Source organism: Saccostrea cucullata, unplaced genomic scaffold (assembly GCF_032062105.1).
Source record: "Saccostrea cucullata isolate Sc308-1 unplaced genomic scaffold, CSIRO_AGI_Scuc_v1 ctg87, whole genome shotgun sequence".
In the NCBI taxonomy this organism is placed as follows: Eukaryota; Metazoa; Mollusca; class Bivalvia; order Ostreida; family Ostreidae; genus Saccostrea; species Saccostrea cuccullata.
In genome coordinates, this window is record NW_026932818.1 from 356,132 (window position 1) to 383,299 (window position 27,168).

Below are 27,168 nucleotides of genomic sequence, written 5' to 3' on the forward strand. Positions count from 1 at the left end.
TATTATTGAAGTGAAATTGTAAGAACTGGTTTAGTTAGACTGCATCTGTATTTAATTTTATTATTTGAATTTTATGATAAGTATTTTAATTTTATTTTATATAACCACTAGCATAATTTAAATTTTATAATAATTTCCAATTTGTATTTATTTTTTCCATTTGTTCATGTATATTGAATAATTTTTATTTGTATTGAATAATTTCCAATTTGTATTGTATAATTGTCCATTTGTATATATTTTTAAAATTTCTTACATGTATTTTTTTAATTGGAATATCATGATTTTATTTGTATTATATAATTTTTCTGTTTGTTTCGTTTTTTCTGTCAAATCAAAATAAAACACAAATAGCTAAAAGTTTTCTCAGACTGTATGTCTTGTATGAACACTTTGTTGCTTCTTGAATAGTTTCTTTCATGTACGAGTGTTTTATGAAAATAACCAATAGCAGAAACAGAGAGGATCAATCACAAATGCTTTAATTTGTCAATTATAAACTAATATTCATACAAATTATTAAATTGACAAACAAGTATAAGATCATGTAAACTCTCTTATTGAGGGTACTTTTACAAAATACTGATGAGAATTAATAACAATTAAAACTGTCTCCATCACACTTGAACACCTCTCTTGTATTGGTTACCAATAGAGCTCTAATAAAAAATGACAAAAAAATGTTCCATAAATTTTCTGGGTTAATAAATGTTTTGTAACTAAAATAAAGTTGAAAGTACAAAATGAAACTAGTTCCCCATGAGTGTCTTGTTCGATCTTTGTATCTCTGTTATCCTGTGAAGCAGACCTCGATCTTCTTCTGTCAGCTTTTGGATGTCTCAGTGTTCTTATTTTTAGCACTGTCAATACCCTTTTTGGTGTAATATTTTCTATGCTTCTTCTTTGCTGGTTTCTGCTGCTGTGTTTCAGATTTCCAAAACTCCTCAAAAGATCCGGGGGCTTGATATCTAAGGGGAATAACAAAATCTTCATTAATAATAAAAGAATTTAAAAACCTCTTTCTTACTAATACATCTAAAGTGAAAAGAGGGTAAAATAAAATACATGCATCAGAAAGTATTTTGTGAGGCTCAAGAAATCTTTCATCTTTTGTCCTCCATTTATACATGTAATAACCATGAGATTAAAACTCTACAAAGAAATATTTCTTTCATATTCACTATAATGTAAATTTGTAGCTAGACATTAAGTTCTCTGAATTGCAACATCTTTATTGAGTTAAAACTCATAGTAAATGATTTATGAATCCATATATTTACAAAAGAGAATTTATGTTGGTTACATATTTTCAAAAGAGAATTTATGTTGAATTGGTTGCATATTTTCAATTTAAAGAGAATTTATGTTGTTTACACATTTACAAAAGAGAATTTATGTTGATTACATATTTACAAAAAAGAATTTATGTTGATTACATATATACAAAAGAGAACTTATGTTTTACCCAGGTGTGTTGACATCTAGAGGATCCTTGGACAACAAGATAGAAATGGCAGGTATGTCTCTGTTGACTTTTAATCTAAAGAATAAGGATTACATTGTACAGTGGACCTTCAGATATCCAGATGCCATATATCTGGATGCTTCAGTATATGGACAATAATTTATAGGAGCAGAATTTTTAAAAGTTATTTTGTCTTGTTTAACTGGTAATTCAGTTATCCGGATGCTTCAAATATCCAGACAAATTGACAAGGAAACAAAGTATCCGGATAAATGAGGCTCCACTGTAGTTGTATGAACAGACTCTATATTTTAATGAACTTATTTTTTGTCGCAGATAAAATAAAAATTTATATTACAAGTAGAAAACTTACTGGAAAATCACTCTCATTTCTCAAACTGACCTTTCTAGTCCTTCAATGTTTGGTTCCCAGAACTCTTCAATTCTTAAATACAAAATAATGTAAAGATTTAGAAAGTTTGCAAACAGTACACCTTTTATCAATATGAAAGACAAAAGCAAGAAACAAACATAACCTAAGTATCCATTGAGGGAACAATCCTACAGCGACGCTATCTGTCATCACTTTAAATCAAATGTGTGATACATTTATATATTTTTTATACATGTACACAAAATTTATTGAAAAAAAAAAATGAAAATGGGAGCACCAAAGCTTAACTGAGGAATTTTGCATTTTCTTTCCATATCTTTTAATATTTATACACATATTATATGGACATCAAATACTTTATAAATATTTTTTTAAGAAAAGCATTTTTTTAATGAAACATACCTTCTGTTTCTGAGCTTCGTAATTTGATGAAGACCCTTTAAAACAGAAAAAGAAAATGTTAATTATTATAGTGATTTATAAACTTTACAGAATCCGTCATATCTTGCCAGGTTCATAACCTTTTATATCATTAAGTTTGTTAGTCTAAGTCAACTGCAACATTTCTTTCATATCTTTGGCATATGGTGCTATCTAAGTCAGGATTATCTCAAATCTTCTCTAATAAACATGTTTCATCATTGACAGAAATAAAGAAAAATTAACTTTTTAAATATTAAAGTATTTATAGAATATTTAAAAACCAGGGACCGAGCAATAGCTAAAGAGCAAGTCTACGGTAAGTCTGCAATTCAAGATTACATCATGTCCACAATAAATTTACATATAAGTTGGATGATGCTATAGCAAATACTCTTTAAAAAAGGCAAGTTATCTAATGTATCATGGTTTATGCATCTTTGCCAATCTCTACTTAGTAGAGTCTAAAAAAATCCTTAATGTAGAAAGAGTAATTTACTCTTACAGTAGCTTTGCAATACACTCACTGATTGGTCAAATCATACTAACAAAAACTCAAACCCGATCTCGCGAAAAAAAATCCTAAATTTTATGATAGGCCAGGCGTTTATGAAGAGTGAAGCAGATCATTAAAGCCTGCTTTGTACTGATGTATGGAATATTTCAGCCAAAACTTTGTTTTTAAAAGTTGTTTTTTTTTTTAGTGTGAGTACCTTAATTTTCCTCTTCATGATTTCTGCACAAGTAACTGTCTTAGTGATGGCCTTGCCTGATCCATTCCACACAATTCTCTTCACTGAGGGGTTCTGGGAAGGATTCAAGATTTAAATTTTAATTCTAATGCAATTGTTCTGTAAAACACGTTTTGATTGGCTAATTTACGGAAGTTTGAAGCTGTAAAACGAGCATTAACAAGAGTGAAAGCTTTTCATTGGGACGTCATAGTAGATTGACGCCAAAAACACAATGCTCTGTGACATATTTAGTATAAAAAAGCAACAAAATAAGACATAAACAACAAACAAAATGCAAAGATTGCATTATAATGGTAATATCTATCGTCTAATTTGGTATTTGCAACATCTCATCTGATTTCATACCTTGACTTTATTCATTGCGTATCCCATCACGTTTCGGATTTTGCTGCCTGCGTTAACTTTCATGTCTACACAGTTTTCATTGACTTCAAACACTGGCTCCATCTCTACTTCTCTTGTTTCACCTTTTGTGTAGTTCTCCATCATTCATGTCTTCTTCCTCCTGAAATATTAACAAAGATATGAACCTTAAAAAAATGAAGCTGTACGTGTTGTTAACTTGATCCCACTTCTTTTAGAACATATTTTAAGTACGTCTAGTCCACAAAAATAAGGACCCCCATTGGAAAAATGCCATTGGCTTTTGTTAAGTTTTTCCTTGGTACATGAACTAATATTTAACATGCTTAACGATGTAATATATTTATGTTAAATTTCTAAAACTGACTGATAATGATATACTGCAGAATGTGTGGAATAAACTTCAATTCTGTATGTATGAGTTAGCTGCAGAACTGTCGCTCTCTGCCTGAAAAAATTTGGACAAATAAAGCAGAGAGCTACAGATCAAAGTGTTGTAAAAACCTTAAATTTGATTAACACCGCCCATTTTTTGTCGCTCACTTCGAGTATTATACTTCTAGTATTTTATGCTTTTCCCAGCTTACTTTAAAAATGGTATCTGATCATTAATGAATTTATCTCATATTCCTGATATTTTATTCACCTTTCAACAGTTCCAAAATGCTATCTTTGGTAATTAAGGGATGTCAAAATAGGATTTTTTAAAAACCGATTGATTTTCCAAAACCTTAAAGGACTGTTTTGGACCATTCAAAGGTAAATAAGTATCAATAATAGAAGTGAAATGTATGAGTAATCATCTGATACCATTCTAAAAGCGAGGGAAAATACCAGAAATAATACCTGAAATTGGCAGTATAAATTGAAGTTTTTTACAACGCTTGAATCTGTAGCTCTCTACTTTATCTGTCCGAATCATAAAGCAGAGAGCTGCAGCTTTGTATGAGTATGAGCCCTTAATTTTTTCATATTTATTAAAATATGAATTAATTAAATCTGTAACAGGAAAGGAGAAAATGCATGGCTGAACCGGGAATCGAACCCGGGACCCCTGTATCTCCAGTCAGGTGCTCTACCAACTGAGCTATCCAGGCCGATATCCACGGCCCAAACCATTACATTCCTCCCTCCTTAAATGGTCTTCGCCCTCGAAGACATAACCCAAGTTCTTATTGCCCCTGGCAGGACTTTCACCTGCAATTCCACGGGTGGTTAACGGCACCAAATCTGTAACAGGAAAGGAGAAAATGTATGGCTGGACCAGGAATCGAACCCGGGACCCCTCCATCTCCAGTCAGGTGCTCTACCAACTGAGCTATCCAGGCCGATATCCACGGCCCGAACCATTACATTCCTCCCTCCTTAAATTGTCTTCGCCCACGAAGACACAAACCAAGTTCTTATTGCCCCTGGCAGGACTTTCACCTGCAATTCCAGGGGTGGTCAACGGCACCAAATCTGTAACAGGAAAGGAGAAAATGCATGGCTGGACCGGGAATCGAACCCGGGACCCCTGTATCTCCAGTCAGGTTCTCTACCAACTGAGCTATCCAGGCCGATATCCACGGCCCAAACCATTACAAATAAAAAGATCAGATAATGAGATATATTTTTTGAAATTCTATAATGCTAATAGTAATAGAAAAAAAAATCTTCAAATTTTGGAAGTTATTTAAGGAATCACTTTCTAGTTTGTTGGGTATGAACATGATAAAAGGGAAACGACAATAGTTGACAAAACCCCTAATAATTGACATTTATTTTCATAATGATTGAACAATTTGACTATTTGAAGTTAATAAACAACCATTAAATGCAAATATCACAAACACTTTCGATGCATTAAGCTTAAAATCGCCAAAATGAGTAAACCGGGCTCGCTACCCATTTTAGTCACTGGAAAAGGACAATCGGCGATAATCATCGAAAAACAAAACATTTTGACTTAAAATTCTCAGCGAAGGCAAAACCTATACTTATAAACTATGTCTGTAAATTTCGTGAAGAAAGAATGAGTATTTATCTTGTAATTATCAAAAAAGTTTTGAAACCCGCTACCCATTTTAGTCACACTCTCATGCTTTTAGAAAAAAAAATCTTCAAATGGGAAACATGGGGATAATTTGCATAATGTGCAAATTTGCCCACAGGTGATAAACACGATCACCCATATTGGCCATAGTGGTCACTGGTGTCAAAAAATTCTCAATAAGTACTTGATTGGGAGAGTCTTCTCATTCTGATTTCTAAATTAATCATTTTTAAAACTAAACAGACGTTCACCTTTTCCTGTATAAAGTATCAGATCGCGTGGTAAAGTCCTTGCACCATTCCTGGTCGATCTTCGAGGAAATTCGAAAACGTAAATAACTTTTTGGCATATGTCGTAAAATAAGGAATGTTAACATCATTTACTACCATTTAAATACCAATTTGACAGAAAAATTATTTTGCCAATGAGAATAATTTCTTTGTTATTATAAAATCAGAAGGATAAATATAAAGAAAAAGTTACATAGAGTTAACTTATAATCTAAGGTAATATGCGTACAATTTTGTTTATAAATCGAGAGAGTCCTGACATTAAAACGATATTTCATCATTATCTGCTTCCAAGGGAGAGACTGCCTCAAGAAAAAATTACGACTTTGAAAGTCTCGGGTTTTATTAATAAAACCAGAGGCATTACATGTGGACAAACAATTTTCTTTTGCATGTGCACCAACATCTCGCCTAATACATAGAGTTAACTTATAATCTAAGGTAATATGCGTACAATTTTGTTTATAAATCGAGAGAGTCCTGACATTAAAACGATATTTCATCATTATCTGCTTCCAAGGGAGAGAGAATACCAGGTTTTATCCTTCAGGAAAAGGATGTGGCCTTAAGTTGATTATTGTGGGGTAATCCGAGATTCCTCCGACTCTAACGTCTGCTTTTTGTGACATGTGCAGGTCACATGTACAATATACATGATATAAAAAGCAGGGGTTAGAGTCGGAGGAATCTCAAATTAGATGTAGGGTAGGTGAGAACATAGACCATGTAGACCATGATAGAGGATAAAGGCATACCCTTAAGCATGTTAAGCCCTTCCAGAAGCCAGAATAAGAAAATGAATACAATATTGGGTGACACCTATGCATTTTGTTGCGATGTAAGGCAGGGGTGATTGCACTCCCATCCCATATAGTGTTGGCATTGAGTCTTTAACCCGGCCTGTATGATTATGCTGCTGCACAATTTTGCAAATTTTACAACAAAATTTATTAAACAGACCAAAATTTTAATCTGGAGGCTCACTCATCAAATAGTAAGGTGCTCCACTTATTTTTTCTGTGTCTTTAGATGACCTCACTTTTTATCTCAGCCTCACTTATACCAAAGGAGTTCATAAAGTGAGACTGAGGTCAAAAGTAAAATTGTTCAAGTTTATGGCCCCATGCCTGGTTCAGAGTGGTTCCTTCCTGCCATGTTTTTCTATCACTGCTTTGCATGACACTAGATGTAAGGAAAATAATTTTAAAAATAATATGACAGACAAGACAAATTTAAGACTGGGCTATCTAGGTGCTTTACCAGCGAGGTGCTCTAGTACCTGAGCTAAATTTATCCATCAACCAGACATAAAATCACCTGATCTCAACATTCCTCTCTCCTGTAAGCTGTATTTTTTGCCTAATACAAGACCCCAACTAAGTTCTTTTCTAGCATGTCTTTGACATGTCATATCCTAGTCACAGACCCAGCTGTAATGTAACCAGGTAGAAAAAAATGCATTTGAACCATGATTCAAACCTAAGCCTTCTAAAACGTTAGTAACAAGCAGGTGCTCTATCAACAGATATAGATGTTGATGTCCTCCGGTGATCCAATCTGTCTGACTACCACTGTTTGATATCTCCAGGTGCATTTATTTAAGACTATACTCTGCATGTAATAAATAAACAAAATACTGTGTCAATGAGCATGAGGATTAAAATATGTAGTGATAGATGTGTGACTAATTATTTACTAATGCGCAGATATTTCAATGCACACATGTATCATAAACAAGGAAATTTATTTTGGCCTATTCAGTCCACATCACATTTTTGCAAATTTACAATAGGGCAAAATCAAATGAAATCACATTATGCCCTTCCCACAACATCGTGGGAACCCATAGGTTTGCTCTTTGTTACACTGCATTCAATCCAATGAATGCAGTGTAACGGAGAGAAAACCTGTGGGTTCCCATGATGTTACCACACATGAAAATTATCATTGTAAACATTGGTTATAAATTTAAAGATAATTTACAATTAATTTTCAGTGGCATCCTTTTTTTAAGGAATGATTGAGATAATGCAGTTTTATTTAATTTATTCATTTAATTTTTTTACAAGCGGTACCAGATGGCATTGATACCACCCGGAAAGACTCCTATCAGCTTTCTTCAGGAGATAAGCACTAAAAGGGGGATAACTCCACAGTATGACTTGTTGGCCAATGAGGGAGCAGTTCATGAGCCAGTGTTTATTATGAGGGTCACTGTCGGTGATGTAATCGCAACTGGTAAAGGTAGGGAAGTCTCGCATTTAGTGAATTTATGGGTAACATAAAACAATATTACTCTGAGTTTTATCCTTCTCTGTTTGTTTAGTGCATACTTTTGCTACCTTAACAGTCTGTTCTATTTTAGGAACAAGTAAGAAGAAAGCAAAGCATGGTGCAGCCCTGGCAGCTCTCCAGCAAATTTTAGGGCTAGGAGAGGGTCAGCCCACCGAACAGGTGCCCTCAGAACCAGGACAGTAAGTAAATTATACACAGAAATGTCTGATTATAGAGAGAGGAGAGGGTCAGCCCACTGAACAGTTGCCCTCAGAACCAGGACAGTAAGTCAATTATACACAGAAATGTCTAATTATAGAGAGAGGAGAGGGTCAGCCCACTGAACAGGTGCCCTCAGAACCAGGACAGTAAGTCAATTATACACAGAAATGTCTGATTATAGAGAGAGGTGAGGGTCAGCCCACTGAACAGGTGCCCTCAGACCCAGGATAAGTCAAATATACACAGAAATATCTAATTATACAGAGAGGAGAGGGTTAGTCCACCAAACAGTTTTCATTTTAGTTTGTTAATCCCAAGTTGAGAATTTTGACTGTCAATATAATATCCCCTGGGAAATGGTTAATCTGTTTTAAAGAAATAAGAATTGCAGTGTTTTTAGGGAGAGCATTGAAAAAAAAAATCCTGATACATATACATTTAGTTGATATTTGAAATAAATAATACGAAATCGCTAATTTTTTGTGGGGAATAGGGGGGTGGTAGGTTTAATTTTCGATTTTTTTGATGAACGAAGAGACCCAAGAATTACTGTCCACTATGAAATGTTATATGTCATTACATAACTACTCAACAATTCTTCATTCACGAAATCCAATCCCCTTGAACCAAGTTTTCACTCAAACTACGAAAATTTGACCCCATGAAAATATGTTATTTTATAGTACTTTTTTCTGTTGTTAATTTTAGACCATCTGGGAACATGGTAGACGTTGATGATGCTGGGAATCCTGTGGGAGAATTACAAGAGTTCACTCAGAAGAAGCTAATCAAGCCGCCCGTCTACGAGTTTGGCAGTGAGCAGGGCCCTCCCCACAACAGGGAGTTTGTGTGTACCGTCAAGCTCGGGAAATTCACAGAGAAAGGTACATGTAAATTAGGAAAATTAACTGAGAAATGTTTTTCTATTTTAACAATTTTATAATCCTCTTATTTTTATTTGTAAATTGTTGAAATTGACTGTCAGACTGACACAGGAACTGAATGGTAAAGGATTTATTTGTTGTGAATGAATAGATCAATTGATCAGGCCAACTTGAAAATGAAGTTTGTTTGCCCTCTTTAGACTCAGGATGAAAAATTTGGTAGTTAGGTCAGTGAGAAAATTTTTATTTCAATGCTAAATTTTTAAAATCTGTTTTCTAGAATGCATAAAAAAAATTAACTGTTTCTTAATCTTAGAGATTAAAAAAAGTTTGAGTTGGGCCATTTTTAGCCAGTCTGTTGGGAGAGTTAGGGCAAACAAAAAATTTTTTTTTAGCTCACCTGAGCTGAAGGCTCAAGTGAGCTTTTCTGATCAAAATTTGTCCTTTGTCTGTCGTCGTTGTAGTCGTTGTCGTTGTCGTCATCGTAAACTTTTCACATTTTCATCTTCTTCTCATGAACCACTGGGCCAATATCAACCAAACTTGGCACAAAGTATCCTTGGGTAAAGGGGATTCAAGTTTGTACAAATGAAGGGCCACGCCCTTTTCCAAGGGGAGATAATTATGAATTAGAGAAAAATTAATGGCATTTTAAAAAAATCTTCTTCTCAAGAACCACTGGGCCAGGAAAGATGAAACTTATGTGGAATCATCCTCAGGTAGTGTAGATTCAAGTTTGTTCAAATGATGACCCCTGGGGCTAGGGTGGGGCCAAAATGGAATATATAGGAAAAATCTTTAAAAATCTTCTTTGATGACCCCTGGGGCTAGGGTGGGGCCACCCCCAGGGCAATGGCCGACCCAAGTTTTACATAGGAATATATAGGAAAAATCTTTAAAAATCTTCTTCTCAAGAACCACTGGGCCAGGAAAGACGAAAATCATGTGGAATCGTCCTCAGGTAGAGTAGATTCAAGTTTGTTCAAATGATGACCCCCAGGGCAAGGTGGGGCCAAAATGGCCGACCCAAGTTTTACATAGGAATATATAGGAAAAATCTTTAAAAATCTTCTTCTCCAGAACCACTGGGCCAGGAAAGGTGGAACTCAAGTGGAATTATCTTCAGGTAGTGTAGATTCAAGTTTGTTCAAATGATGACCCCAGGGCTAGGGTGGGGCCAAAATGGCCGACCCAAGTTTTACATAGGAATATATAGGAAAAATCTTTAAAAATCTTCTTCTCCAGAACCACTGGGCCAGGAAAGATGAAATTCATGTGGAATCATCCTCAGGTAGTGTAAATTCAAGTTTGTTCAAATCATGACCCCTGGGTCTAGGGTGGGGCCAAAATGGCCCACCAAAGTTTTATATAGGGATTATATATAGGGAAACATTTTAAAATCTTCTTTTCAAGTACTTCAAAGCTATGATTAGTGTTATTTATATGGAATCATCCTCAGGTAGTGTAGATTCTAGTTTGTTCAAATGATGAACGCCGGGGGGGGGGGGGTAAATTCAAGCCCGATGTGCTCAGGTGAGCGCTGTGGCCCTTGGGCCTCTTGTTTGAAGAAGGCTTCAAACTCTTTTAAGTTTCTAAGGGAAATGATAAGGAATATTGTGTATTATAAATCTTAAAATGAATTATTTTTAGGAACTGGAAGGTCTAAGAAGACGGCTAAGAGAGCCGCAGCAAGTGCCATGCTGGTTCACATTAAGAACATTACACAGGACGGAGATGACAACACAAAGATAGAGGACTCGGAAGAAGAGGATGAAATCCCTCTGGTAGGGTTTGTTTGTTTGTTGTTTAATGTCCCTCTGGAGAATTTTTCACTCAGATGGAGACACCACCACTTGGCATTGGAGAGTGCAAATTTTGTCCTGTATTTGGCACCTACGGCCATTGAGCATCTTTTTCATGCCAGCATTTTCATTTATAGTGACACGGATCTCAGTTGATATGGTCTCATCAGTTGAAGGGTCCTCATGTCCCAGGTTACATAGGATCTAGAGAAAAAGGGATTTGAAAAAAATTCCTTTAATTTTTTGCTATTTTTAGGTTAAAATTATTTTGATGCATGGTAAAATTAAAGCTGAATTTGTGCCTTTTATATACTGTCATGTAAAACATGTCACCCATTATGATAAGTATATATTTTTTCTTTTTTTTTTTATCAGAATGCCTCTGAACTTCGTGCATCATACACTGCTTTGAAAGAAGGCAAGACCAAGGTACCCATACCCAGTCCTCAACAGAACAAAGAAATCCAGCAGTTTTATCAGAAAATTAAAAATAACAACAAAATTAAAAACAGCAAACTGACAGCCCCTGCCTCCAACTACTGCCAAATGTTGCAAGAAATATCAGAGGTGCAGCGATTCGAGGTCAGCTATATGGACATAGCTGATATAAGTTCAAAAGGTAGGGGATCCTAGCTAATCAAAACGTATGGTATATAAGTTCAAAAGGTGAGGGGTCATAGCTATATGGACAAAGCAGAGACCTGTTCAACAGAGCAAGCACTTGCAAACATTTCTTTTGGAGGTATAAGGAATTTAGTGAGCATTTGGTCTGTTGAACATGACTCAGATGTAAGTTTAAAAGGTAATAGATCACAGTGAAAGTGAATGAAGACTACTGTTTGTGTTTATATTGATCAGAGAACTCAAAATGTAATGTGATGAAAATCTTTTTTCTCTTGTTTCAGGACAAAGACAGTGCCTGGTTCAGTTGTCCACCATGCCCGTAGCCGTCTGTCATGGAACAGGACTGACTGTGGACGAGGCGCATGCTCACGCGGCCCATAATGCATTGCAATACCTTAAGTTAATGACGAAGTCGTAATAATGGCCCCCAGGAGGTATCATAGCTTCACAGTGTGTCACATGGTTACCATGGTTTCCTGCTGTCCCCATCTTTAACCAATATTTCTTGCTTTTAATTTCCTCCTTGTTAAAATTATTTAAGCTAAACATAAACATGTATACTATTGTATTCATGCCAAAGATGTACAATGTATAACTTTTTTTAAAAAAATGAAATATTGTATATAAAGGTGATACATTGTAAATTTAGGAGAAATTTGTGTTAAGGCTTGAAACATTATCTAACAATTTATACTTTAAGACAATTTAAGAGACTTGTTTTCTAAAAAATTATTGCTAGATTGTACATAAATTATTTTGGTGCATGCAGTTCTTATAATTTATGTAAAATTTTAGAAGTTTCAGATTTGGAGAGCAAGTGGAATCATGGATTTTTTTTACCATTGCACACTATGTGAAGTTATTCTATAGCCTGGGTGTACATGTATTATAATATAAATTTAATTAATGATTTTGTAGTGCAATGTAATATATGTGTTATTTTCATTCAATAGTGTCAATTATGGTAGATTGCGTATTTTTAATTTAGGATAAAAAGATGTCATATTAAATCATTGTCTGTATCAGTCTAAGCATTTTTTTTTCAAATTGTGATGTCAGACCAATTCTAAAAATAATTTTTTAAAAGAAAATCATTTTTGAAGATTTATATACATTTACTTATTAGGACCCAGAGAATTTTTGTCTTTTTATAGCTTGGCATTTTTTCACTATTTCCACTACATATTGATACAGATATTTATTACTTTGATGGTATTTTTTATATTCATACAGTATGTATATGTATCACTTATATTTAGTATGTTATTATGGGCATCTCATAATTATGTGAATTGAATGTATTTGATATCATGTTTAACAGCATTTTGTTAAATGTTGAAGAGGAGGTACATAACAAACAGCATAATACTCTGCAAAAACACATCCTCTCCAATTTTCTGGAGTATTAATATTTTACAGTAAAACTGTTTTTTTTATTATATGTTGTGTGAATGTTGTAATTGTGAAAACAACATAAGCTGTATTATTATTATGAGCTGATTATTAATTGTTTCAATAAAAAGAAAAAAAACATGTATATTTCACTTAGTTTGGAGAAAAGTCTGTAGCTTTACCACATTGTAAAGAGTTTCAAAGGCAGATTTGGTGGTAGGGAGCGATGCGGGATCAAAAGGGTACAGATTTAGAAATTTATGCTTTCCAATGAAATGATTTTATACAAATATAAGCCTAACATCAATATCTAGTTTGTGTATGTTAGTTGATTTTAAGGATGTACATGACGTAGTTTTAGGAAAAAGAAAGATAACTCTGGTATTTGTACTTAGTTGTTTTGGTCAGATGGTCAAGCCGTTTGTAAATCAGCAATTTCCAATCTAACTGATTTTAAATCTTGAATCTCATTGCAGTTGCAAAAAAGAAGCAATCATAAGACATTAATTTTTTAAACCGTACATCGTACACATTAATACATGTACATGTAAACATGACACTGGTATAAGTAAACATTTTATTTCAGGTAAGTGATCAAACTTTTCAAGCCTCATTCATACTTTCAGACAACATTTCCATTTTTGCACAATCAAATGATCGAGAAAACCACAACTTCAGACAAATTAGACCTTAAAGTTAAATGAAATCACCTATCAAACATACATTGTACATTCATATATTAGGAAGTGCATATGTGTTCATTAAGTTAATGATAACAATTAAGTAACTCCATTGAAAAATACTTTTACAAATCATTAACTACATTATTCATTGAATCACTGGGTCTCCCTCGACTTTTCTAGTCCAAGTCCACCTCTGATTCATGCCGTTGTTACACGGAAGCACATTAAGTAGCTTATTGTTCAAACTCAAACAGCTGTTTGTATATTGTACTCGAATCTCATGTTCCTATAAGATAAATGTACTTTAGATAAAATGCATGTATGAAACAGAGAATAAATAAATTATACCTCATAATCCACCCAAAATAGGAAATTTCTACAATAAATTATTTCTTCAACAGGTCGAGGAAACTACCTTATATGGATATTGTTGCTATTGCGCACAGAGGTGCTCACAGCAAACAATTGTCCAATCCAGTGAATGAGCCGAAAAGCATGGTGGTCTACTACATGTTTATTATTACTACAAACACGTGGATCACGGAAATTTAGGACGCGATTTTAAACGACTGCAGGAAAGTCAGATAACAATTTTTTTGAAATGTGTTATGAAAAATACGAAGATAGGGCACTAATTAAGATTCTCCATGCTCACAATAACAAACAAAGTAAGTTTTCCTCGTTAAATAGTACTTTGAAATACCGCTCACAAAGTCTTCACATTAGTAATGCCCTGTTCACACGGAGAGTTTAATTCGAATTAAACGTAAAGTTACTGCGAATTAGCTTCGCTTAGCGTTCACACGGAGAATTTAATGCGAATTAGTTTAATTCGAATTAATTTACTGCGCATTAAATTACTTCGCATTAGCTCCGTGTGAACGGTAAGCGAAGCTAATTCGAATTAAATTTTGACGCATGCGTAAGGCCAGAATTAAGTCACAGGACACGTGTTGGTGGTTATATATAAGTATTTGTACTATATTTGGTTCAAAAATTGAGGGAAGGTATGTTAATCACTAAAATCAATGAATACCTGTAGCCACTACATGATGTATCAAAGGATGACTCTGCACACATGACGTGATTTACAAATGACGTCATAGACTTACTGACACCTGACTGTAGAAGAAAAATTTTAATTCGCATTAGTTCACTTCGCATTAGCTGTCGTGTGAACGCAATTTAATGCGCATTAATTTGATTCGCATTAGTTTACTTCGCATTAATTTACTGCGAATTAAACTCGTCGTGTGAACAGGGCATAAATAAGACTCAAGTTTTTTAACTCGATATTCGTTAATTTGCAATGTTACTGGTTAAATTTATTTAGTTGTTGCTCAGTTATTTGTTACTAGAAATTAAAAGTTGCATTTTATAAACAAAAAAAAAAGAATTCTTAAGTTGCACTTTTTTATTATTTGCCTGTTATATAAACCCTCATGCACGTTGATCATAGAACGTGAGTAGCATATATTTTGAAGTTGTATACGTTGAAAACATTGACAATACGTGAGCATACCTCATAGTTGAGTGTTTTTGGACCAAGGAATAGTCACGTGAAATTGACTTTACACTGACAGCACGGGGAAAGCTGTCAACAAATGGACTTGTACAATGGAGTGGAGAAAACCTAATTCTTATCATTGTAAATCATTTGTATGTAAATGTGAGCATGGAATAAGTAGATAAGGCCAAAATAAAATTATAGTTTGTTTGGAATTGCCTCCCGCCTCATTAAAATTGCCCCCTCCTGAAAAAATTTTATTGACCAAAAGTAGGAAGATTTTTGTTTATTTAATCAATTTTTTTGCCCATTACATGTATCACATGCACCATACAAAACATTGAAATATAGTGTCAGATCTATGTAAAATCAGGTTTTTTTTGTTGATGGTAGATACTTTTTTTTAAAAGTCAGAAAATGTATTTACTATTTACTGAGACTTTTATCAAAAATTAAAAATTTTTCTTCAATCTAAAAAAAAAAAATAATTTCCCTCCCTCCTATGTCTGAAACCTTTCAGGCGGCAATTCCAAACAAACAATTTTTTAAGGATGGCCTAATGATGCTCATATTGTATTAAGTGTGTAAAATGCTTGGAAAAATGCATCACGTTTTTCCGAGAGCGATTAAAAAAATTGTCCCTTTAGAAACACACGTGTAGTATTTTTGTAGTAAACCATAATGCAACTCATTAAGCTGATTGGTCGATTTGTCAGTCACGTTGGTTCCTCACTTAACATGTAAATTTATTCCGACGTCACAGAAAATAGTTTCCTCGACCTGTTCAATCAAAAAAACTCCACATTACTAAATGTATCTTACCATAAAGGTTTAAAATGTGATATGTGTATAATGACCATTGGCATGGCTCCTCAGCTCTTCAAAAGGATTTATTTTCACACAATTTCTATTTCATGCAAACGTTTAACATGCTACCCCCTTCAATAAAGAAATGAACTCGAACCTTAGTGTATTCCCACTTTGTGACGTTCTGCTTACAGAGTACATAATAAATACCGCCATCTTTGTCTGTTAAACATGCTTCATCTCTTTCTATGTAGCCACTGATGGTGAATCTGAAAAACTACGCAAAATATCGATATTCTACATTAGTTGACTAGGATTGAGGGCAATATTTTTTGGACCCCAAAACGGAATTGTACCGCGTTAACTCACCCACAAATTAACGGACACACACACAACTGCATTAATATATCCCCAATTCCGTTTCTAGGGGATAATACATCTTCTTTTAAGTTTATGATTTATAATGCTCAATTAAAATCTCTTTTTGGGTAAATCCTATGTCCTCACCTGATTTCCGCCCAAGCCGTGACAGGGAATTGTGTGGATTTTGTTATTGGCCGTGGTCCCCATTGTATCCAGGCAGAGCCCAGTCTCCAAGTTACGTACCTATACAAAATTAGTATTTATTCTTAAAGCTAATTAAATACTATGAGCATTGAGTTTCATTGAATTTTAAGGGGATTTGGAGAGGTACTAGTATATTAATTTAGCAAAATTGGTAATTCTTTATTGAGTATGTCCATGTTTTGCTGTTGGGAACTTTGAATTCTCTAGGACCTCTCTGATCGAATCGTGAAATAGGATGTGTCAAATGGCGCTATGTAAGAAAGATTTTGTGAGAAAATCATTTAATTGTATATAGTGATGTAAGGGAGTTGCGGATAAGTGATAACTGCCTTCAAATGCACTACATGCTATTCTTATAGATTTGTAATAAAAATAATACTAAAGCTTATTCTATTTTTTACACTAAAAATTCTGAATTTTTGTTGCTTTAATACGCCTCACCTCTCCACTATACAAAGCCTTCTCCGGCAGCTTCATTCCAGGTAACAGGTTATGGAGGTACCATCCAAAACTCTTACACCCCAGACGCTGCCTCAGTTCCTTTCTCTCTGATACGTCACCATAATCACCCTGAAAAGTGTTTAGAGATACTGTAAAGGTAGGTCTATATAGATAGAATTCTTGTATTTTTCTTTTTTCCCGAATTTTAAGGGTAAGTCTTGTCAGACAATTCAATCATCCAAATGAAAGAATATATATTTCTGTCATTAATCAGTCTTGTACAAAAGCATAGAGCATGATGGAGATCTCAATTTAGACAAGACAAAGGTCCATTCATTGTTGATAAGTTATATGGCTGAACAGGAAAACATGTCAATAAAAGATACATAATTATAACATTTATAATTACTCTTTACTAATTAATTTAGTCTTTTTCTTAATACATGTATCTGTTCTGTTTATTTGTATTGTAATTTTCAGACCATACGATAGTGATATGAGGTACATGAACATGATGAATACATTTACATAATATATACAAATGACGAAGTCAATTAAAATCCTATGATTTAAACATTTAGATAAATTTTCAGAAAACAGTTTTGTGAAAATTGTCTTAACAATTATGTTTCTTTTAATCATATGATACTCAAGAAATTTTTTATATATCCATTTGACAGACCACATGAATATAAAATATCTCAAAATAATTATTCTCAAATTATTGGTTTTATCCTTAAAGATTTACCTTAATAATTGATGTGAAGTATACTAACAATTGCATGCCTTTTACAATTTGATTAAATGTCTAGCATCACATTGAACTAATGAGTTTTGCTAAATATTTAATATAAATTCTTCTTTCTATCAGGTAAAGACTAAAGATTTTATGGTGAAAAGAAAACATGTCCTTGAAATTGGACCATAAAACAAAATTTTTTTAAAAAAATGCAGAAAGTGATCTTCTTCATCTAAAAAAAAATAATAATAATAAAATACTAAGAATATCGGCTTTACTTATGACTTTTGACATAGAATATTCCCAACAAAGACAACAAGAGGAAGGACTAAATACATCACTTATAATTATTAACCGATCATTAACTTCCCCCAAGAAACTATTTTTCATGATACATGTTATTGACGAAAATAGAAAATTCTTGTCATGGAATTTTCAATATAAAATCTAGGAATATTTCAACCGTGAGAACACGGAAGTAATTCAAAACAACTAAATATGCATGTAAAATTCTAGATTGATTTATCCATAAATATCTAGCTTATTCAAGGAAAGCGTTCTATGTTCAGAGGCCCAGAAGTCGATAATGATGTACCCCCTCAATCAAACCTAATATTGATGGTACTTGTATATTGTCAGAGAATCCTTGCAGAGACAAATTGTGAAAGGTATAACGAATAGTTTAAAAATAAAGAAAGAAAAATACTTTCATTTTAATAATCATATCAAGACTTGTAACTTTTTTTTTTTAGGGAAGGTAACTTCAGGTGTTGTTCTGGATATAAATGGAACGAAGAGTACAGGGATTTCAGCAGTACGTTTTTTAAAATTATTTTTATTTCCTACTTCATGAACCAGAAAATAGAATGTTCAGAAGAAGGGCAAACCTTCAGGGCACACAGACCACAGTATAAGTGATAAAGTATATGTATATATATTTTTTTTTTTTACACTTTTTATCTGAATCAATCTCGACTTGCTTGAACATGTTGTATTTAATCTTACTTGACTACATGTATATATGAATATTTAATGAGAAACGCCTTAAATCCATACTTTTTCATAAAGAATGGAAGTTGACGATAGAAATGCTAAATTCATTAAGTTTATCATAAAGTTTTGTTGTGATATATATAGTTCCTTTTACGTCTTTTTTTTTTCTAGTTAAATATGTAAATATGAAAAAGATGTGTCGGGCACTCTATTGATATATTTTTGACACTTTTTGACTCTGGCACATTTTTTTACTCACTGCTGCTAATGATTCTAAAAGTCTTTTTAAAAACTTTTTTAACAGTATGCCCTTCCGGATAATATGGATTCGAATGTTTATCCGAGGTATGGTGAGAAATGTACAGAATGTAGCTGTGATATACACAAGTGTCATTTTGCGCTTGGATGTGACTCTATTGTTGGTAATTACTTGTTTTCTCTATTATAAGTGCAATGATGCAACGAACTAAATATTTGGGATAAATGTGTACCTCATTAGAAAAGTTCAATGTTTCTTATTTTATTAAATAACCTTATATACTAGGTACTTTAAGAGAGAAAGAGATGCTTTCACTATGAAAACCATTACTAAGAACATCAGATGAAGAATTATCAACATGTATTGTAGAATACTAGTATATGAAATAAGAATATGGTGTTTTCCTTGACACATTCATGTTTTTGTTTTCAAATATGGAAAAAAATATTTTCATGAAACAAGTGAATATTACCCCCCAAAAAAAATACAAGTAGCATGTAAACGTTTTATCAAAGGTGATTGTTTAGTATATGAGGTTACATTAAAGTGAAAAAAATATCAGTAAAGTCAATAAAAAATCTATTAAATCTTTTGCATTTCTCCAATCGATAGGATTTAATTCATTTTCTTTTATTGACGTTACCGATATTTTTCACTATAATGAAGACTCAATAGGAGAAATGCAAAAGATTTGATTTTTTTTTTGACGTTACCGATATTTTTCACTATAATGAAGACTCACATTATACGTCAGTCACCTAAACTAAAACGGATTAATGATTATTAATTATCAAAAATGGAAACATTGAAAAAGCAAATGAATAAATCAAAATTACGAATCAACATCTCAATTCTGTTAAAAATAAATGTGAAATACCACTGAAAAAACCCAAAATTAAAGAAATTACAATTCTGTTAAAAAAAAATATTAAAAACCACTAAAAAAACCCCAAAAATCAAAGAAATTCATTGAAGAGTAATTTTTAGAAAAACCTTGCATTTTAACATGAGTTCAGTCTCTCTCTGACACACCTTTACCCTTGAAAAAGTATCGAGCAAAAAATAGAGATTTCATATAGTATACATAAAAAAAACAACTAACAGGTATTTATAAATTATCTCAGTTTAAATCTTACTAGGTCGTAATTAATTCTTTCGTAATATGCATGTTTATATTCGTCCATCCATACTTCTGCGGTTCGAACTGCATTTTTCCTCAAAATCTCGGCAAAACTTTTGCCCCACTTGTATGGACTGACAGCTCTGAATATGTGAGCGACGTGAGAGCAGGGGTGGATCTCAAGACTTCCGCCACACATCCAAATCTAGGAGGAAAGGTATGATGTCTGATTTTGTCATAAATGCCCAAAATTTGTTATGATGGATAAATATCCTATTCAATCCAAGTTTCTTTTGGAAAGGAAAAAAATATCTGCAAAAAATCTTATCACTATTGGTATTAATTGTATTTCTTTTAAAATTCAATTTTCATTAACAGGAAGCTTTGATATACTTTGCGAGTTTACTTTAGATTTGAAAAATATTCATGGTTTTTATTATGAATTTCTTGGTGAAAAACTTCACAAGCATTAGAAGCCAGCTGAATTTTTAACTTAAAACAAATTTTCCCATCATAAATAATATCATTATCTATGTATAATTATAAAGTTTCGTATATACGATCGCCTGTGTGTGAGGGGATAATAACCTACCCTGAATGATATTTCCAGGTTTTCACCTCCCCAGATGTCCATGCCGTGGTCATAGGTGCCCATCTTTGTGAAATAATCTCGGCTAATGGAGAACAGTCCACCAGCGATTGTGGGTGTCCTTATTACACGTGACAAAATGACAAAAACGTAGAAGGTAATTTAACTACTAGTATATGGAAATTTTCAGATTAGTGAAATTTCTTTCTTAAAACTACATATGCAACTGACTGAATTTTTCTGAAATAATGGTTTTTGATACGTGCATATAAAAAAAGAAAGTCTTGTACTTGTTTAATGATATTTTCGTTCTATCCTTTATTCTTTCAATTCAAGCGCTCCATTATAAATTCCTCTTTGTCTAGTTATACATACCGGTATATTAAAGCAATATGAGCTACAAGATTGACAAAAGAAAATTTTGTTGCAAATTTGTAATCAACTATTTTCAAGACAGAAAAATAAAACATTTATAAACTTCTGTTGATCATATTTGTGATGTAACTTTTTAATTATAAGCTTTTGATTTAAACAAAATGACATTATTGTTATCCTGTACATAACTGATTTCTTACATAATGCTCCATATTTGATTGTACAGAAATATTTTTTCTGAAATAATTAAAATTTTTATTTAGGTTTTATTAATCATTAGGGTTTAAAATTAACAGCAAAATAATTTTCTCAAAATGCAGCTCATATTGCTTAAATATAAATCGAACAAAACTCCTCACCTCCAGGGCATTATCTGACTGTGTTTTTCCTTCTCTTCTCTGGGTATGGTGAGCCACTTATACCCCATAATTGAAATATCAAATGTTCCCACTGCTCCTATTTCTGACCCTCCACAGGCGAACGTTTGATCACTTATCATATCTATTATAGGTGCAACGATTCTTGTATGATTTTCTGCAATTCTCTCCAGCAAGGGCTCAAGCCAGCCTTTAACAACAAAAATAAATAACTAATTCTTGACATTTAGATTCTTAAAAATAATTTAAATTAAATAAGATCAATGGAAATGCACGGAGGGAAGGAAAAGTAATTTAGCTCAAAAGTCCATTGAATTTATATAAATCAGGAGAAGTGCCAACATGGACCTCATAAAACTTAAGAGTTGGGATCAGCTGCCATGGAGAATTAAGCATTCCCATATTATATATAATATATTTTGTTCCGTGAACAAACTATTTGATAAAATGCGAATAGTTGTGTAAGATATGAGTGATAGAGGCAAGAGAACTTATAGAAGAGGACGAAATGTTATATCATATTGTATCATTTTTAGACTGATCGGATAGTGTATAATCCTAGCTATGGCAGTCATACCTACAAAACATTCGATATGAGAATCTAGAAATGTCAGAATTTCACCGGTGGCCGCCTCATAACCTAAAAGCCGTGCTCGGATCAAACCCTCTCGCTTAGCTGTTCTTAATACTCGGACTTTCCCAGATCCTTTCTCTGAGAAATACTCATCTAGCTCCTCTTTAAGAAAATCTAAAAATAAAAACCAAAAATAAATATTCTTGATAATGCTGTATCATATCTTATTTTTGAATCCTTAAATAATTTAGATTTATTATAATTGAAATTGAACGAAATTTTAAGATAAAATAACATAACTTCATCATTCATCTGATTTATTTATCTAATTTGATAGAGAAAATCTTCTTACCTAAATCAGAAAAATCGTCCACTAATATGATTTCATGAATAAGATGTAATGGTGTTCGGTTCAAAATGCTGTGAACTGTGCGTAGTAATACGGACCAAGCCTCGTTATGAAAGCAAATGATGATGCTAGTGGCAGGTAGATCCTTAGGATATTTCTTAAGCTTGCAGCTGTATCATAAAACAATATATAATACTTAAAGCTTTTCATTTGTATTACAAAACTATACTGTGTCATAGAAAATTGTATACATGTACATATTTTCAATAAAGATCTTATAAATTTGTACGTATTGTGGTTACCATCAATGTAATATATCCAAATGGAAGGAATGTTCGTATTAACACGAAAAAAATCCCTCTTTTTAATACCTGTTCGGCCTAAAGTTTCATTAATAAGTAAAACTGTATGTTCATCTTTTTTTGTATTAGTACGATTAAGTACCTTGGATTTCTTATGTCTGGTAGCCTCCTATGGTAAGATATCATATCACTGGCGTACTGGTTGAAGGAATTCCTCTTGAATAGTTCGTCATAAATCTTCTGTTGGTCTGGGCGGAGTTCTTCTTTCTTTATTTTGACAGGATGACCATATTCACCTGAAAGTCTCAAAACATTATCAATATTGTAGAAAATATAACAAGAATCAAAATTGCAAATCTTAAAAATTTACATGTACTAAGTTTATCAAGCAGGGTGGGAAAGTAAAAACTTAGAATACCCAAGTGTTCGAGATATCAAAGGTAAAATCAATATTGATAAAGATGTCCTAGTCAAATCTTTATTGAAATATATTTCAGTGTTTAGATTTCTTGATATTGAAGTTCAACAGTATATGTGGTGGATGCAACCTGTTGAGAGGGGGCTGTTACTCTTTTTTGGCACCTGATCCTATCTTTGACATTTCCAGTACCGGTGTTTTTGCCCTACTTATTATTTACATGTACATTGTACTATCATTTGTTATTTGCCGAATTTAGGAGATTGGAGGAGTTATATATACCTGGTGCAAGTGGTGGAAGAATCTTCTCTAGGTGACGAAGTCGTTCTCTTTCCGAATCTTTACGTGGAATCTTTTCTTGGTTGTTATGTTTCTGTTTAATTTGCTTCGAGTGTTCTTGCATCACTTTTGGCGATAGGTGTATGCTGCCTGCCTTTGAAGCATTTGCCGCTGTATTTTGGCGTGAGTTTTTATGTAGGGTTGTTTTACTTGCACTGTTTACAATGGAATTGTCTGTAGATTTTTTCTCCAACTTTTGAAGTGCAAGTTCATCTCTCCATTTTTTCAAAATTTCTTTTCGTTTCCTTTTCTCGTGATATTTAATCCATGATGACTTATTAAAATGTGATGTTGTATATCGATCACGGAGCTCCATGAAATCATCTGCTCGTTTTACTATTTTTACAAGTTTAGCTAACTTTGGATATTCCTCTTTAGTCCTTGTTTTGTTAATTTCACTCTCAATATCAAAAAGAAATAAAGTTACAAATAACCAGACTGAGGACACAAGGAAAATAACAGCTAGAAGTCTTGTTCTTATACTCCTAGCCATTTTCTTCTCGCTTGATGATTCCAGAAATTACTTGATCGGTCATAGGAATCAGCTTGCTCTGAAAGAAGATGAAAACCTTGTTGAATTATCTTTTTTTATTCACTCGAAGTGTTATTATCTTTAAGATGAATAAATGTATATAAAATGTTCAATCAGGACTTTTCGGTACACTAAGTGGGGAACAAAGCTCAGGCTAAAAAGCGATGCCAAACGAAGATAATGCCCAATAGAACTTTTATATTTTCAGCGTGATTACAATTTACCGGTATTCAGTTATATCCTTTTTCATTCAATTTTATTAATTAAGTATTTGATAGCACGGGTTTTTTTCTTAGCAAAATCGAATGTCAATATCGTATACAGCTCTATTTACCATAAATGGATATAGGGATTGATCTAAATAAATCTCTTTTTAAAATCATTTTGTAGGGTATTTTAATCCACCTAAATAAAAAGCATTGAATCAATGTTATCTACTTGCAGACATTATATTGAAGAGACAAGGGACAGTACTCACTACTTATGTTTGTTATACGCTGCTATGCCCCCATAATTTTTACGTAATTTTTTTCTTAATTTCTTGAGTTAAAACTAAAAAAAATTCACTTCGACATTTAGAAAAAACCGAATGATTAGAGAGAAAAATTGAAATTAACTCTGGTAGCGAACAAGAGATAGATAAAATGCATTTCAATATAAAGTTACCTGAACGAATTTGAAGATCTATCCATCTTTGCGCCATTGATCAGAAAAGATCCACGCGTTCAGAAATTGATCTTTGCCGGACCATATGTTACTTCTCGCTATATGCATTTTGAATGGACTCCGACAACGTGTCCCATACACTAACATTAAATGGTTTACACCATTTACCCCAAACACTATCTATAAAGAAAAAAAGGCTGTGGTCATTTCTGATTATAACATAAGATACCTTTCTAATAATTTAATTTCTAAATGGTAAATCAATAATTAGCAATATGATTCTTAAAAGTCAATAAACAAATACATGTACTTACACGAGTTCTGCTTTTAAGATTAAGGTATGCCTATTCCTTTCCAGAATTATTTACCAACTTTCAGTATTTCAAAAGTAAGCTTATATAGTTACTTACGTCTTTATTTATCTATAGTATATAATTGAAGAATCTTTGTTCTTCGGTTGAGGAAATGCAACCAAAAAGTTAAGAATGTAATGAAAAACAAAAAAGAATTGTTTTAGATAATTTCTTAGAAAAGATAATAAATAATTATTTTGCTCCGCTTCTATTTTGTATTGTTTTATGAACTTCTGAGCTTGAACACTGTTCGTTATCTCCATATCTTTCTTGGCATTATAATCATGTTAAAAACGTGTTTTTCGATTACTTTCAAGTTTGGAAAAACTTATCTGATGATTGTATTCAAAGTTTCTTCTAGGAAAATATTAGTCAATGTAAAATGGATTATGGTAATCTCGATTGTTCCAGTCACTGCTGATGCTGAAAAGGATATTAAGCCAGGGGCGCAACAGAAAACATGTATTGTTGCCAAACAGCATATATTCTAAAAATCTATAACACAATTTAAGTCAATATATTCTAAAACTCTGTTACACAATTTAAGTCAAAAAAGTATTCTCAAAATGAAAAACAATAACACTACTGATATATACCATTTAAATATATATCGCAAGCAGTATCAACGAGCGTCAAGTGTCTTGTCGTACTCAATTATGTCAGGATTGCAACATTTGATGTTTTGCTGCTTGGGCATAGAAAAAAACGTTTGTAAGTCCATGTATATGATTCTGAATTTTTTTAAAAAAAATAACGATGATACATGAGCAATATGAAATATGGAGATAAAAAACAGTAATCAAGCATTGCAATAGAAATCGGGAGCATAGGAAACACAGACCTCTTAAACATCAAAAGTGGGATCAGGTGCCATGGAAGATTAGGCATCCCGTTATGAAAAATATGAATATAGCGAAAATATGAGAAGTATACCCTGTCAGAGTTTGTCATTTTGTTTTTAAGTTGATGAGTCATTTATAAAAAGAATATTTTAGGCTTTAAAGTTTCAGAAACAATAGATAAATACTTAATTTTTTTTTAATAATGATGTATTATCTATTTTTAGCATTTCATAACAATTCTTTCTTTTGTGGATTGACAGACAATGTGCATTAGACATATGAACGACAATGATATTATAATTCAGTACACAGAATGCCACACGCAACTCTCAGACACACTTGTCTTCTTGATCATTGGAATGTCAACTGTCAAGCCAGAGGAAAATATTAGTAGTCGGTTTTCAGACAAAATAAAAAAATCAATTTCCGAGGATAATTTTGATTTATATTGAGGAAATTTACATTATTCAAAGGATTTTTCTTGGAATTTCATATTTCGGATAAAGAGCTCCAAGAAAAAAAAAACAATTCTGCACATGCATGATTATTCTGATGATCCTGCTGTGATATCGTAGATAGAAATTAAGGGATATGTCCGATAAAATGAGGTGTTAAACTTTCTCTAACCTCAGAACTGATGAAGAAACAATAAGAAATATAAAATTTCTAAAACAAAAGTGATCAAATTTTTGTTTCTTCAATTACTAGTACATATATTGATGATTTTTTTTCAAGCCATATAATTTCTGTGTTAAAAGAAAAACATTATCACAGCTTAGATACATGTACAGTGAAAATTGTCTAATCCGACACCTGAATAATCCGACACACTGTGAATTCCGACGTTAAATTTCTTTCCCATTTCAGTATTTTTCTTGTTTTTAACACTGTACAATCCGACACCCTGTCTATTCCGACACAAAATTTGTCTCCCTGTGCATGTCGTATTAGACAGGTTTCACTGTATATGCATTCAATTACATCAGACGAGGAATGCACTTACTAAAAGTATAAATCAAATTAAACATAATAAAAGGATTTAGAAGTATGTCGTTACTTGTATTCTGAATAGAAAAAAAAGAGTCTCCCTCAGTCATAAATTTTGCGTTTGACTACGATATTTCCCATATTTTGTCATACAAAATGTAATTAAGAAACGATAATAACAAGGAAGAAAAAAATAAGGCCTTCTTTAAAGAAAATCAGCTGGTTGCCCTCTTCCGATCAACTGGCTAAAATGATCCAGCTAAAAACCTTTTTTAACTTCCAGGAAACAATTTCTCGCTAACATACTTTTTAAATTCTGCATTGTTGATAATTTTTAGGGGTAAGGATATTACAATTATTATACGTCTAAACGTAATACAAAATCCTTCTCTAAACTAGGAGATGCAATTAACGTTATTATGCATATAC

At 32.8% G+C, this 27,168-nt stretch overlaps 3 protein-coding genes and 1 non-coding gene across 4 annotated transcripts; 1 reads left to right on the plus strand and 3 right to left on the minus strand.

Annotated features, from left to right (window-relative positions):
• Window positions 1–464: 464 nt before the first annotated feature.
• LOC134236268 (ribonuclease P protein subunit p25-like protein) lies at window positions 465–5,780 on the minus strand. The gene is made up of 7 exons (XM_062718451.1): window positions 5,684–5,780; window positions 3,380–3,539; window positions 2,993–3,085; window positions 2,262–2,296; window positions 1,869–1,910; window positions 1,466–1,540; window positions 465–968 (listed from the first exon to the last, which is right to left on the minus strand). Exons 2-7 carry the CDS (start codon window positions 3,521–3,523, stop codon window positions 824–826), a joined length of 534 nt encoding a protein of 177 aa, XP_062574435.1. The 5' UTR covers window positions 3,524–3,539; window positions 5,684–5,780; the 3' UTR covers window positions 465–823.
• Trnas-gga (transfer RNA serine (anticodon GGA)) lies at window positions 4,422–4,495 on the minus strand. Its single transcript has one exon. It is a non-coding gene; the product is annotated as a tRNA-Ser (tRNA).
• A 2,020-nt stretch (window positions 5,781–7,800) lies between the features above and the next one.
• Window positions 7,801–12,605, plus strand: LOC134236269 (RISC-loading complex subunit tarbp2-like). The gene is made up of 6 exons (XM_062718452.1): window positions 7,801–7,966; window positions 8,088–8,196; window positions 8,927–9,102; window positions 10,753–10,886; window positions 11,280–11,523; window positions 11,810–12,605. The coding sequence occupies exons 1-6, from the start codon at window positions 7,801–7,803 to the stop codon at window positions 11,944–11,946; spliced, it is 966 nt and encodes a 321-aa protein (XP_062574436.1). The 3' UTR covers window positions 11,947–12,605.
• Window positions 12,606–13,513: 908 nt separating this feature from the next.
• On the minus strand, window positions 13,514–23,919 carry LOC134236271 (polypeptide N-acetylgalactosaminyltransferase 5-like). The gene is made up of 11 exons (XM_062718453.1): window positions 23,303–23,919; window positions 22,745–22,898; window positions 22,304–22,470; window positions 21,955–22,125; window positions 21,360–21,567; window positions 20,629–20,746; window positions 20,053–20,241; window positions 16,926–17,054; window positions 16,425–16,523; window positions 16,075–16,194; window positions 13,514–13,889 (listed from the first exon to the last, which is right to left on the minus strand). Exons 1-11 carry the CDS (start codon window positions 23,850–23,852, stop codon window positions 13,749–13,751), a joined length of 2,046 nt encoding a protein of 681 aa, XP_062574437.1. The 5' UTR covers window positions 23,853–23,919; the 3' UTR covers window positions 13,514–13,748.
• Window positions 23,920–27,168: the final 3,249 nt, after the last annotated feature.

What these genes read in the sequence shown, in the direction of transcription:
- LOC134236271 (XM_062718453.1), bottom strand. Translation starts at nt 23,852, where the DNA reads ATGGCTAGGAGTATAAGAACAAGACTTCTAGCTGTTATTTTCCTTGTG. An exon ending in TCTTCCACCACTTGCACCAG is followed by an intron (nt 22,899 to 23,302) that starts GTATATATAACT and finishes TGAGACTTTCAG; the next exon opens with GTGAATATGGTCATCCTGTC. An exon ending in CAAAGTGGGAATACACTAAG is followed by an intron (nt 13,890 to 16,074) that starts GTTCGAGTTCAT and finishes TTTATCTTATAG; the next exon opens with GAACATGAGATTCGAGTACA.
- LOC134236269 (XM_062718452.1), top strand. Translation starts at nt 7,801, where the DNA reads ATGGCATTGATACCACCCGGAAAGACTCCTATCAGCTTTCTTCAGGAG. An exon ending in CGGGAAATTCACAGAGAAAG is followed by an intron (nt 9,103 to 10,752) that starts GTACATGTAAAT and finishes AATTATTTTTAG; the next exon opens with GAACTGGAAGGTCTAAGAAG. An exon ending in AAGAGGATGAAATCCCTCTG is followed by an intron (nt 10,887 to 11,279) that starts GTAGGGTTTGTT and finishes TTTTTTTATCAG; the next exon opens with AATGCCTCTGAACTTCGTGC.
- LOC134236268 (XM_062718451.1), bottom strand. Translation starts at nt 3,523, where the DNA reads ATGATGGAGAACTACACAAAAGGTGAAACAAGAGAAGTAGAGATGGAG. An exon ending in ACGAAGCTCAGAAACAGAAG is followed by an intron (nt 1,911 to 2,261) that starts GTATGTTTCATT and finishes TTTGTATTTAAG; the next exon opens with AATTGAAGAGTTCTGGGAAC. An exon ending in AACATTGAAGGACTAGAAAG is followed by an intron (nt 1,541 to 1,868) that starts GTCAGTTTGAGA and finishes CTTATTCTTTAG; the next exon opens with ATTAAAAGTCAACAGAGACA.